Consider the following 13,386-nt stretch of genomic DNA (forward strand, 5'->3'; position numbering starts at 1 on the left):
TGCAGGGCTTGAACCCACAAACTGTGAGATTATGACCTGAGCTGAAGTCAGATGCTTAACCGACTGAGCCACCCAGACGCCCTGCCATCTAGCTTACAAAAGAATTTATTTATATTTCAAAGAGAGGAGAAAGTACTTACAAAGTACTTTACAAAGTAAATGCTCATAGGAAAAGGAAGAGAGAGAAATTTCTTCTCTTATTTTCAACAGGAAAGTTAAGTCTCTTATTTTTAATTTGTATTTGTCTTTACAATGACAGAATGACCTCTCTGGTGCCCTGTAAACCATGGTTGTCCTGATATGACTATGACACTAACTTGAAAATTCCTGGGTGAAAGAATCTGATTGCTTCTTCTAGTCATTTGTACTGGTTTTGGTCAGCTTCTGCGTTGGGTACCCTGAGGCAGAGCATGCATCTCTAATATAATCAGCGATGGCAAGAGGAGGGAAGAATCACATGGAAGAAAAATACAGCCTTGAAAGTGGCTGTGACTAGAGCAACCCTTGAAAAGTGGTTATGGACCCTGCAGTCACTGCCATATATCTAGTACATTGTTCTCTTTAGCCTTCAAATGCCTGAGGGAGCACCTCTTGCTATCTCCAGTGTTTCATAGGGTACTGACCTCTTAGTAGGTGCTCAACAGATATTGTTTGGTTGACAAATGTATAAAATATGCTCTTAGAAGATTAGAATTTTGTTAGGCATTCCTTCTGTTGAAAGCAGCTCTGGAGTATGACTGTTATTCTTTACATGGAGTATGGTTGTTATTCTTTATTCTTTAGTGTGAATTGCTAAAAATTCATAAAATGGAGTTATGAATAGAAAACATTTAAAACAGAGAAAGCAACTCAAATGGTTCCATATGAATGATTGTCACATTCTCTTTATAAAAACAATCTTTAATTATTTTAAAGTTTATTTCTTTATTATGTCACTTGGGGAAGGGAAAAATACTTTAGTGGACAAAATAAAAATTTAGAATATGGAACAACTACATTTTAATGAAATCCCTTCTTTCTAGGAAAACTAGATTGAACCATTTATCTTAGATATAGAGATTTTGTTTTGTCAAGTACAGAAATAGTACAAATATTTCTTAAAGCAAACAAGGAAAAGAAAAGGTCTTATGACTTTTCTTGGAGAACACCAAATTGACAGGTTCTCCCCACTCCCTCCAACCTTCTATCTAATCTGTCTTTGAAGTTATCCAAAGTAGAAAAGAATATAGTGGAAACCTGCAATGTTTAGTTAATAACTGAGGCTGTGAGCTCAAAGATGTACTCTTACATGGTTCCAAATAAATTGTTGCCTCTGGAACCACCAACTCACAAGAGATGCTTGAGACCTGAAGGGGTTCACGTGAGAGAAGAGAAGGGAGTTCAATAAGTGGAAACTGATTCTCACCACTGTAGAAGCAAGAAGCACATGTCCGGTCAATGATGGGTAGCAACACCACCCTTTTGTGAAGAGAAGCACAATAAAGATTATTTCTATGGGGAAATTTGTCTTTCTTGAGTTCCAGCTGTCTGGAATCTATATACAGGGTATCTTTCAGGGGAGAGAGTCCACCAGAACTTTAGAAAAATTCTATGTAATGAAGAAACACTCTGGTGAAGAAAATAAATTATTTTAAGTTGATTGTGCCATTGTGTGATCACATGAGTTCTGTGGTCATGCCTTTCTACTGGAATGTGGGAGAGAACACATACCACTGATTTTTATGACAAATCTATAGAATATTATGTTGTTATGTTTTATTCTATACAGGCTTATTCAACAAATGGAGAGTTATTCCTTGTCTTTGAATAGCACTTCAGTGGTGAAACCTAATGTAGCAGTACAGACTGTTTTATTCTCTACAAAAAGCACTGTGCTCTTCTCTGTGAAGAAAGGTGAGGTGTTTATCTCATGTACTTATGATAGCAGAGAGCATTCTGCTATCAACCATGAACAATGTCCTATTTGTGAAAATGTTGACTTAAAATTCTACTTTTCTCCCTCTCACAGGAGATAGTGATTCCTTCATTTCTGGTTCCATAACTGTGGACACAAATGTGAGCAACACTAATCCAGATGCAGAGACTGAACTTCAAATTTTGCTCAATACCTCAAAAAGTAGGTCTCAAACTTTGTTTCAGTAAAAAATACCCTCAAATTTATGGAATTAGTAACTTAAAATCCACTGAGTGAAAAATAATGTTTACTTAGTTTCATACTGAGTTGCATTTGAGTTCATTTGAGCTCTGACAAATTATGGTAATCTCTACTATTCTGGATGATAGAGATGATTTCTTTCTCTCTTTTTTTTTTCTTCAAAAGCCTTGGAGCAAAGTTGAAATACTCTGATCATGGACACAGATCTTTTTTTCTAACAAAAATCTAGCTAATGCAGGTCTGTTTTACACTTAAAAATACATTTAAAAATATTCGGTCACAAATTCTGCCCATATTTACTAGTGGCATGGCATTTACAGGCACGGATTCATCCTATGGGCCTGCCTCAGGATATTTTATGTAACTGACACAGTCACCATCTTGTGGCAACAGACTTTAGCTATCTCCACTACTATGGTACTTACCCTATCATCTTGCATACGGCCCTTCAGGAATTTTTATGTCTAATGTGAAATGTTGGTACTTTTCAAAGTCTAAAAAAAAGTGATTATTTTGACAATAACAATAAGCAAAATAGGCACACACATTGCTTTATTCTCTCCCCAAATAAAAAAAAATCTGATCCTAAAAAGTATACATTTTAGAATTAATAATGGCACTACTAAAGAAGAAGCGGGTATTATTCGTGTGTCTGGCATGCTGTGGAATTTTGCTTCCATTTGCTTTGGATACATGCTTTGTGAAGGAGAGACTAAATCTAAGTCTTTTTTGTTCTTTCTGTGTTTTTCTTTTAATTAAAGAATATTTCATGCATATAGAAAAGTACAGAAAATAATGTAAGCACACCTATGTACCCACCAACAAGGCAAACTGATGTCAAATTTTGCTATGTTTGCTTCAGACCCCGTAAAAAAAAAGAAGATATTACAGCTGCACCTGAAGTTCTGTGCCCTATCTTTTCCCATCTCTCCTCCCCAGAAATAACATCTATTTGAAGTTGGTACGCTTCATTTTTATGTTTGTCTTTAAACTTGTGCTACATATTTATATATCCATACATAAAATAGTCTATTTTGCAGGTGTTTAAAATATTTACATAAGTGGTATCATGTTGTATGGAACTTGCTTTTTTAAATTTCAATTTAATTAATTTTTTTTTTGGAACTTGCTTTTTTTGAAAACTAAACATCTCTTTTTGGAGATTTATTCATATGTTATCTTAACTTTTGCCTATCTGATAAATATGTTACGAGTATTTTTATATTCCTTTTGCAGCTTTGAAGTTCAATGATACGTTAGATTTTTTTCCTTCCTTTACTTGAACATCTTTTCATGTGTTATTAGACATTCTGATTTTCTACTCTGTGACTTGCCTATTCAAACACTATGATCATTTCTCTACTGGCTTTTTGTTTGTCTTTTTCTTATTGGTCATTAGAAGTTCTTTGTGTACTCTGAACACAAAGTTATATATTTGTTATATATAAGTCACAAATATCTTTCCTCCAGTCTGTAGCAATGACATGGATGGAACTAGAATGTATTATGCTAAGCAAAATAAGTCAGAGAAAGACAAATGCCATATAATGTCACTCATATGTGGAATTTAAGAAACAAAACATAGAGGAAGGGAATAAAAAAAGAGAGAGAGGGAGGCAAACCATAAGAGACTCTTAACTATAGAGAACAATCTGAGAGTCAATGGAGGTGAGGTGGGTGGAGGGATGGGCTAAATGGGTATTAAGGAGGGCATTTGTTATGATAAGCACTGGCTGTTATACGTAACTGATGAATTACTAAATTCTACTCCTGAAACCAATATTACGTTATATGTTAACTAACTAGATTTTAAATAAAAACTTGAAAGAAAAAACTGTCAAGAAGGTATATCCAGAAATACAGATATTTAAAAAAATTATAGGTAAATAGAATTTCTTCTAGTGAATCTGAAGATCTAGTTGAAAGTGATTGTTTTCTAATAAATGAGCAAAATACTGTAGGAATGAGGAGAGGGGTAAGCAAGAATTTTCATTTTTTAATTTATATATTTCTATAGATTTGACCTTTAAATCAACCATGTCATTCTTTTATAAAAAACAATAATAATGAAAAGAAGCCTTACTGAATTTTTAGGGTTAACTTTGTTATCTAGTGTTAAGAAGGAACAATTTGGTAAGGTCAATGTGCCGTGTAAAAACTCTGTAAACCAACGTCTTTATTTCTGGGTAGAGGATAGAACAACACGGCTGGCTGTGGAGGACATTTTAGGAGTCGTCAGGACATTGTCTGCCTATCTATGCAATCACACTGAATATGCTGGCTCACTGCCAGGGTTTTAGTTTTCCCGATATCACTAGTAAAAGCAGAGTTTAGAAAATTATTTCAGTCTAAAATGTGTAATTATTTTTGTTGCTTCTGTTTTAAATATGACAACAGTTGTACAAAGTGTTAAGAGGCATTCCTCAGGTTGTTCTGTTTGACCACTGCCATGGCCAGCCTCCATACAAAAACCCTCTGCTGTGGCCATGCTTTTCTAGGGCCTCTGAGGAATAGCTGACCGCTTTTTCCAGCCCCCTGAAGAAATATGTCACGATAGCCTTTCAGCCTCGGGAAAGACCTGTGATCATCATGACGTAGTCAATAGTTCAAGAGATGATGGAAAGTATCTGGCTCCACTGAAACAGTCCCTAATATGTGCAACGTGAGCTCCTGGCTCTGTGGCTGAATAGACTGGTTTCTGCTCAGTCCCTTTTAACAGGACACAGAACTCACAGACCACTTTTCTAGGCACAGCTGCCTCCATATTCGCTCACTGTTTCTGGTCTGATGTCTTAACAGTGGGTAAAGAGACATGGCTTTAGGCTACCTGAATGTCATGTTCACTCTTGCTGCATAGAAAGCAAGATGTTATTTTTATACATGAGATCCTCACAATACCTCCTTGAGGTGGATTAGGTAGAAACTTTTGTCCCTATTTAGAAGGTAAGGAATCTGAAACTCAGGAAAAAAAATTAACGTGAGTGGAATGGCAAGCCACAGGTTATATATGTTAATTACATATTGCAATTGAAGAAAGATTCAGCCAGCAAACCATTTTTACTGTACTTTATTCAAAGATAAGCAGCCATGCAGTTGAACAATGACATGGGACTTTGTTTTTTGTTTGCCCTTAGGTTCATTTGTTGATTTTAGTTTTTATTTATTTTTTTTCTTCACAGGTAACACAAAATGTGGCTTTATAGTGTATCAAAACAGCAAGTTTTTCCGATCAAAAATTTTTAAACCTAAATCAAATTTTAGTCAAAAAATTATCTCAGGCAAAACTGATGAAACAAAAAAAGATCAGAGAACTTCTGTTGAAATTGTCTTTAACCCAAGGGTGAGTTTTCCCACTAACAACAAAAAAAATTCTGTCCACTTTTGATTACAAAAGCAGGGTTGGTTGGGCAAAAGAAATCTACAGAAAAACCCTTTATTTTTTTAAGTTTTTGTTTAAATTCCTGTTAGTTAACATACAGTGTAACATTAGTTTCATGTGTATAATAGTTATTTCACAGGAAAATTCTGTGAAAGATTCTTTGAAAATATTCATCTATACCTTCTCCCACCTATGTTTTTGTCAGACTAGCTAAATGCAAAACGAACTAATTTGAATTTCATATCCTTTTCCCTCCTCCCTAATCTATAATGAAGATGTTACACTTAGTACATACCTAATTGATTTCTAATATGCTTATCTTCTTCTACTTGATTTTTTTCTACCTGGTTAAGTATTTAAAAAGAAATTAGTTGTAATGTTTTCAATTTACAGTATGATCCAAAAACGTTCCAAATTCATTCCTATGCCTGTGTCTATTGGAATTTTATAAAAAAGGATTGGGACACAAATGGCTGTCACAAACGGAGGGGCACTGATGAATTCTTGTACTGCCACTGCAACCATACTACGAATTTTGCTGTATTAATGGTAAGGATGTACATAGTAATCTCTTTCAGGCCAAGAATTTTCCTTATACACAGCTCTGGTATATACTAAATTGGAGATACCTTTGGGGCTTATTTTGCATAGAAATTCAATCTAGATTACACGGAAAAACAGGGAATGGAGTGATGATTTAAAAAGGAAGTTCTGGTAAAAGCAAGTAAATAGAGCTTTTTACAGTATGGTCTCAGGGTGGGTGAGTTCAGCACTGTGCATTTATTAGTGAGAAGGGAGCCCATATGCAAAAGAGGAGCTGACAGACTCCATTCAACTAACTCACATGTGAAACTTGAAGTTGTTATAGCCAGAGGTAAGGCTGTATAGTCTGTGTCGAGGGTGGGTTTAATGCATACTTGACTATGGGTGGGCAGTTTAAATAAGTTACTCAAAGCTTTTTCCACTGGAATAATCTACGTTGCTAAGTTTATGCTAGAAGATAAAAGAGGAAAAACTCTTGAATTTATCCAATTTGTTCCATAGTTCCTTTATGTATTCCTTAAAGCTTAAAAGCAATTTTTTAAAAATATGAATATAGTTGACACACAATGTTACATTAGTTTCAGGTGTACAGCATAGTGATTCGACACGTTACTACATTAGGCTGTGCTCACCACAAGTGGAGCTATCATCTGTCACCTTTCAATGCTACCACAGTACCACTGACTATATTCCTTATGCTTTGCCTTTTATTCCTGTAATTATTTATTCCATAACTGAAAGCCTGTATTTCTCACTCCCTTCACTCATTTTGTTCATCCTCCATTCTCTGCCCTCTGGCAACATCAGTTTATTCTCTGTATTTACAGGTCTGATTATGCTTTTTGTTTGTTTATTCAAGTGTTTTTGTTTTTAGATTTCACATGAGTGAAATGATATGGTATTTTTCTTTCTCAGTCTGACTTATGTCCCTTAGCATAATACCCTCGAAGTCCACCCATGTTGTTGCAAATGGCACAATCTCATCCTTTTTTATGACTTCGTAATATTTCATCATACAAACATACCACATCTTCCTTATCCATTCATCTATTAATGTATTCCTTATATCTTTTAGCTCCAAAGCTACCCTGTGTGATAACTGATAACACTTAGCTCTGATGTTCAGCTAAAAATGCACTTTTGAAAGTTCTTGGGTTGACTCTTTTAAGAGAGAAACTTTTGTTTGTTTTATTTTCAGAAATGTATTATTCTGGTAAAACCAAAAATGTTAGTTTTTACACTTGATGGAATGCTTTTATATGTAATGTAATGGGGAATGATGTAGTGTCTTACACTTATTGATACTATGAATCTTCCTGAGACAAGCAGATGTTTCCATTCTCCACTAAAAGTGATGTAGCTATATTTGGGAAGCCAATAGAGATCAGAACATACTGGCACAACATAGGATATCAAATGTTGGAAACTTTCTTTATAAAAAAAATTATTGCATACATTTTTATTTATTTTTTTAAATTTTATTTAAATCCAAGTTAGTTAACATATAGTATAATAATGGTTTCGGAAGTAGAATTTAGTGATTCATCCCTTACATATAACACCCAGTGCTCATCCCAACAAGTGTCTTTCTTAATATCCATCACGCATTTAGCCCATTCCCTCACCCACCTCCCCTCCAGCAGCTCTCAGCTTGTTCTCTGTATTTAAAAGTCTCTCATGGTTTGCCCCGCTCTCTGTTTTTATCTTATTTTTCCTTCCCTTCCCCTTTGTTCATCTGTTTTGTTTCTTAAATTCCAATTATGAATAAAATTTTATGATATTTGTCTTTTTCTGACTGACTGACTTATTTTACTTAGCATAATACATTCTAGTTCCATCCATGTTATTGCAAAAGGCAAGATTTCATTCTTTTTGATCACAGAGTAATATTCATATATGTGTGTGTGTGTGTGTGTGTGTGCATATATATATATATATATATATATACATATATATATATATATATGCCATTTCTTCTTTATCCATTCGTCAGTCAATGGATATTTGGGTTCTTGCCATAATTTGGCTATTGTTGATAGTGCTGCTATAAATATTGGGGTGCATGTGACCCTTCAAATCAGCATTTTGGTATCATTTGGATAAATACCTAATAGTGCAATTGCTGGGTCATCGGATAGTTCTATTTTTAATTATTTGAGGAACCTCCACACTGTTCTTTAGAGGTGGCTGCACCAGTTTGCATTCCCAGCAGCAGTGCAAAAGGGTTCCCCTTTCTCTACATCCTTGCCAACATCTGTGATATCCTGAGTTGTTAATTTCAGCCATTCTGACAGGTGTGAGGTGGTATCTCATTGTGATTTTCATTTGTATTTCCCTGATGATGGGTGAAGTTGAGCATTTTTTCATGTGTCTGTTAGCCATCTAGATGTACTCTTTAGAAAAGTGTCTGTTCATGTTTTTTGCCTGTTTCTTCACTGGATTATTTGATTTTTGGATGTTGAGTTTGGTAACTTCTTTATAGATTTTGGATACTAACCCTTTATCTGATATGTCATTTGCAAATATCTACTCCCATTCCATCAGTTGCCTTTTAGTTTTGATTGTTTCCTTCACTGTGCAGAAGCTTTTTATCTTGAAGAAGTTCCAATAGTTCATTTTTGCTTTTGTTTTCCTTGCCTCTAGGCAAGTAAGAAGTTGCTATGGATGAGGTTAGAGGTTGTTGCCTGTTTTCTCCTCAAGGATTTTAATGGTTTCCTGTCTCACAATTGGGTCTTTCATCCATTTTGAGTTTTTTGTGTGTGTATAGTGTAAGAAAGTAATCCAGGTTTATTTTTCTGCATGTTTCTGTCCAATTTTCCCAACATGATTTGCTGAAAAGACTGTCTTTTCTATTGGACATTCTTTCTTGCTTTGTCAGAGATTAGTTGACCATATGTTTGTGGGTCCATTTCTGGTCTGTATTCTGTCCATTGATCTATGTGTCTGTTTTGTGCCAGTACAATACTGTCTTGATGATTATAGCTTTGTAACAAAGCTTGAGGCCCAGAATTGTGATGTCTCCAGCTTTGGTTTTATTTTTCAAGATTACTTTGGGGTCTTTTCTGATTCCATACGAATTTTTGAATTTTGTGCTCTAGCTCTGAAGAATGCTGTTTATTTTGATAGGGATTGTGTTGAATGTGTAGATTCAACAATTGTTGAATTGTATTTGTACAACAATTGTAATTGTGTATTTTAACAATATTTGTTCTTCTAATACATGAGCATGGAATGTTTTTCCATTTCTTTATGTCTTCTTCAATTTCTTTCATAACTTTTGTAGAATTTTCAGTGTACAGATATTTCTTTGGTTAGGTTTATTCCTAGGTATTTTACAGTTTTTGGTGTAACTGTAAATGGAATATATTCCTTGATTTCTCTTTTTGCTTCTTCAATATTGGTGTATAGAAGTGCAACCAATTTCTGTACATTGATTTTCTATCCTGCAACTTTGCTGAATTCATGGATCAGTTCTAGAAGTTTTTTGGTAGTGTCTTTCAGGTTTTCCATGTAAAGTAGCATGTCATCTGTGAAGAGTGAAAGTTTGACTTCTTCCTTACTGATTTTGATGCATTTTATTTCTTTTTGTTGTCTGATTGCTTAAGCTAGGACTTCCAACACTGTGTTGAACAACAATGGTGAAAGTGGACATCCCTGTCATGTTCCCGACATTAGGGGGAAAGCTCTCAGTTTTTCCCCATCGAGGATGATATTAGCTGTGGGTCTTTTGTATATAGCCTTTATGATCTTGAGGTATGTTCCTTCTATCCCTACTTTCTTGAGGGTTGTTATTAAGAAAGGGTGCTGTATTTTATCAAATGCTTTTTCTACATCTATTGAGAGGATCATGTGGTTCTTATCCTTTCTTTTATTGATGTGATGTATCTCACTGATTGACTTGCAGATATTGAACCACTCCTGCAGCCCAGGAATAAATCTCACTTGATTGTGATGAATAATTCCTTTAATGTATTGTTGGATTTGGTTTGCTATTATCTGGCTGAGAATTTTTGCATCCATGTTCATCAGGGAGATTGTCTGTAATTCTCCTTTTTAGTGGGGTCTTTGTCTGGTTTTGAAATCAAGGTAATGCTGGCTTTGTAGAATGAGTTTGGAATTTTTCCTTCCATTTCTATTTTTTGTAACAGCCTCAAAAGAACAGATATTAATGATTCTTCAAATGTTTAGTAGAATTCCCCTGGGAAGCCATTTGGCCCTGGACTCTTGTTTTTTTGGGAAATTTTTTATTACTGATTCAATTTCTTTATGGTTATGGGTCTGTGTAAATTTTCTATTTCTCCCTGTTTTAGTTTGGTAGTTTATATGCTTTTAAGAATTTGTGCATTTCCTTCAGATTGCCCAATTTGTTGGCATATAATTGCTTATAATATTCTCTTATAATTGTTTGTATTTCTGTGGTTTTAATTGTGATCTCTCCCCTTTCATTCATGATTTTATTTATTTGGGTCCTTTCATTTTTCTTCTTGATAAGTCTGGTTAGGGGTTTATCAATTTTGTTAATTCTTTCAAAGAACCAAATCCTGGTTTTGTTGATCTGTTCTACTCTTGATATATATATATATATATATATATATATATATATATACACACACACATACTTGATATATATATATATATATATATATATATATATATACACACATACTTGATATATATATATATATATATATACACACACACACACATATATATATACACATATATATGTATATATATAGATAGATAGATAGATAGGCTATTGGTATATATATATATATATATATATATATATATATATATAATTGATTTCTGCTGTAATCTTTATTATTGCCTTTCTGCTGTTTGGGGCTTTATTTACTGTTCTTTTTCCAGTTCCTTTAGGTGTAAGGTTAGGTTGTGTATCTGAGATATTTTTTCCTTCTTTAGGAAGGCCTGGATTGCTATATACTTCCCTTTCATGATTGCCTTTGCTTCTCCCAGGGGTTTTGTTTTTATTTTCATTGGCTTCCATGTACTTTTGCATTTCCTTTTTAATTTCTTGGCTAGATTATTCTTTCTTTAGTAGGGTGTTCTTTAATTTCCACATATTCGTGGTCTTTCCAAATTTTTTCCTGTGGTTGATTTCAAGTTTCATAGCATTGTTGTCTGAAAATATGCATGGCGTGGTATCTATCTTTTTGTACTTGTTCAGGGCTGATTTGTGACCCAGTATGTGATCTATTCTGGAAAATGTTCCATGTGGACTCAAGAAGGATGTGTATTATGCTGCTTTAGGATGAAATGTTCTGAATATATCTGTTAAGTCCATCCAGTCCAGTATGTAATTGAGAGCCATTGTTTCCTTTGCTGATTTTCTGCTTAGATGACCTATCCATTTATATAAGTGGGGTGTTGAAGTCCCCTACTATTATGGTATTATTATCTATGTGTTTCTTTATGTTTGTGATTAATTGATATATTTATTTGGATGTTTCAATTTGGGGGCATAAATATTTATAATTGTTAGCTCTTCTTGGTGGACAGTCCCCCTAATTATGATATAATGCCCTTCATCTTCATTTCTTGTTATAATCTTTGTTTTAAAATCTAGTTTGTCTGATATGGGGCACCTGGGTGGCTCAGTTGGTTGAGTGTCTGACTTTGGCTCAGGTCATGATGTCACAGCTCCTGAGTTTGAGCCCTGAGTCAGGCTCTGTGCTGACAGCTCAGAGCCTGGAGCCTGCTTCAGATTCTGTGTCTTCCTCTCTCTCTACCCCTCCCCTGCTCACACTCTGTCTCTCTCTCAAAAATAAATAAACATTAAAAAAATTAAAAAAAAATCTAGTTTGTCTGATATAAGTATGGGTACTCCAGCTTTCTTTTAATGTCCATTAGCATGACAGATGGCTTCCATCCTCTTACTTTCAATCTGCAGGTATCTTCAGTCTAAAATGAGTCTCTTGTAGGAAGCATATGGATGGGTTTTGTTTTCTTATCCATTTTGATATCCTATGTATTTTGATTGGAGCATGTAGTCCACTTACATTTAGTGTCGTTATTGAAAGATATGAATTTAGTGTCATTGTGCTGCCTGTAGAGTTGGTGTTTCTGGGGACGTTCTTTGGTCCTTCCTCGTCTTTGTTGCTTTTGGTCTTTTTTGGGTTTTTTTTTCTTTGTTTTTCTCCACTCAAGGAGTCCCCCTTAAAGTTTCTTGCAGGGTTCATTTAGTGGTCATGAACTCTTTTAGTTTTTGTTTGTCTGGGAAACTCTTTATCTCCTCCTCTTTTGACTGACAGCCTTGTTGGATAAAGAATTTTTAGCTGCATATTTTTCTGATTACGCACATTGAATATATCCTGCCACTTCTTTCTGGTCTGCCAAGTTTCTGTGGACAGGTCTGCTGTGAACCTGATCTGCCTTCCCTAGTAGGTTAAGGGCTTTTTTTTTTTCACTTTCATAATTCTTTCCTTGTCTGTGTATTTTGTGAATTTGACTATGATATGCCTTGGTGGTGGTCAGTTTTTGTTGAATCTAATGGGAGTTCTCTGTGCTTCTTGGATTTTGATGTCTGTATGTTTCCCCAGATTAGGAAGGTTTTCAGCTATAATTTCCTCACATAAACCTTCTGCTCCTTTTTCTCTCTCTTCTTTTTCTGGGACTGCAATGATTTGAAAATTATTCCTCTTTAATAAGTCACTGAATTCTCCAAGTCTTGTATCATGACTTTTTGCCTTTGTTTCCCTCTTTTTTTCTGCTTCATTATTTTCAATAATTTTATCTTCTATATCACCAATTTGCTGCTCTGCTTTGTCCATCCTTACATTATGGCATGAATTTGAGATTGTATTTTTAATTTTGGCCTGACTAGATTTTGGTTCTTTTGTCTCTGTAGAAAGGGATTCTCTGGTATCTTCTATCCTTTTCAACCCTAGGTAGCATTCTTATAATTGTGGTTTTAAATTCTAGTTCAGACATATTAATTATATCTGTGTTGATCAAATCCCTGGCTGTCATTTCTTCCTGTTCTTTCTTTTGAGTTGAATTCCTCCATCTTGTCATTTTGGAGGAAGAAAAAGATTAATAAAATAAAAAATAAAAATTAAAAACAAAATAAAACAAAATCAAATAAAGGAAGCTAGATCTTATGCATGTTTTGGTTTGCTTGTTGAGAGAAACTTGATAAAATAGAGAAAAAAGAGAAAGGAAAAAAGTTAAATTTTTAAAAAAAATTTTTAAATAATAAAATGGAATAAAATAAAATAAAGAAAATAAAATAGAATAAAAAAATAAAAAAGAATTTGCTCTTTCTGTGTCTAGGAAACAAAAAGAA

At 34.3% G+C, this 13,386-nt stretch overlaps 1 protein-coding gene across 1 annotated transcript in view; it reads left to right on the forward strand.

Annotated features, from left to right (window-relative positions):
- The window catches only part of ADGRG7 (adhesion G protein-coupled receptor G7), an 82,745-nt gene that overhangs the window by 36,842 nt on the left and 32,517 nt on the right, over positions 1 to 13,386 (forward strand). The window contains exons 7-10 of the mRNA XM_042903681.1: positions 1,769 to 1,893; positions 2,009 to 2,116; positions 5,335 to 5,495; positions 5,928 to 6,083. Of these exons, the coding sequence (XP_042759615.1) occupies positions 1,769 to 1,893; positions 2,009 to 2,116; positions 5,335 to 5,495; positions 5,928 to 6,083 (550 nt within the window). The remainder of the gene's footprint in view (positions 1 to 1,768; positions 1,894 to 2,008; positions 2,117 to 5,334; positions 5,496 to 5,927; positions 6,084 to 13,386) is intronic.

Source organism: Panthera leo, chromosome C2 (assembly GCF_018350215.1).
Source record: "Panthera leo isolate Ple1 chromosome C2, P.leo_Ple1_pat1.1, whole genome shotgun sequence".
Taxonomy (NCBI): domain Eukaryota; kingdom Metazoa; phylum Chordata; class Mammalia; order Carnivora; family Felidae; genus Panthera; species Panthera leo.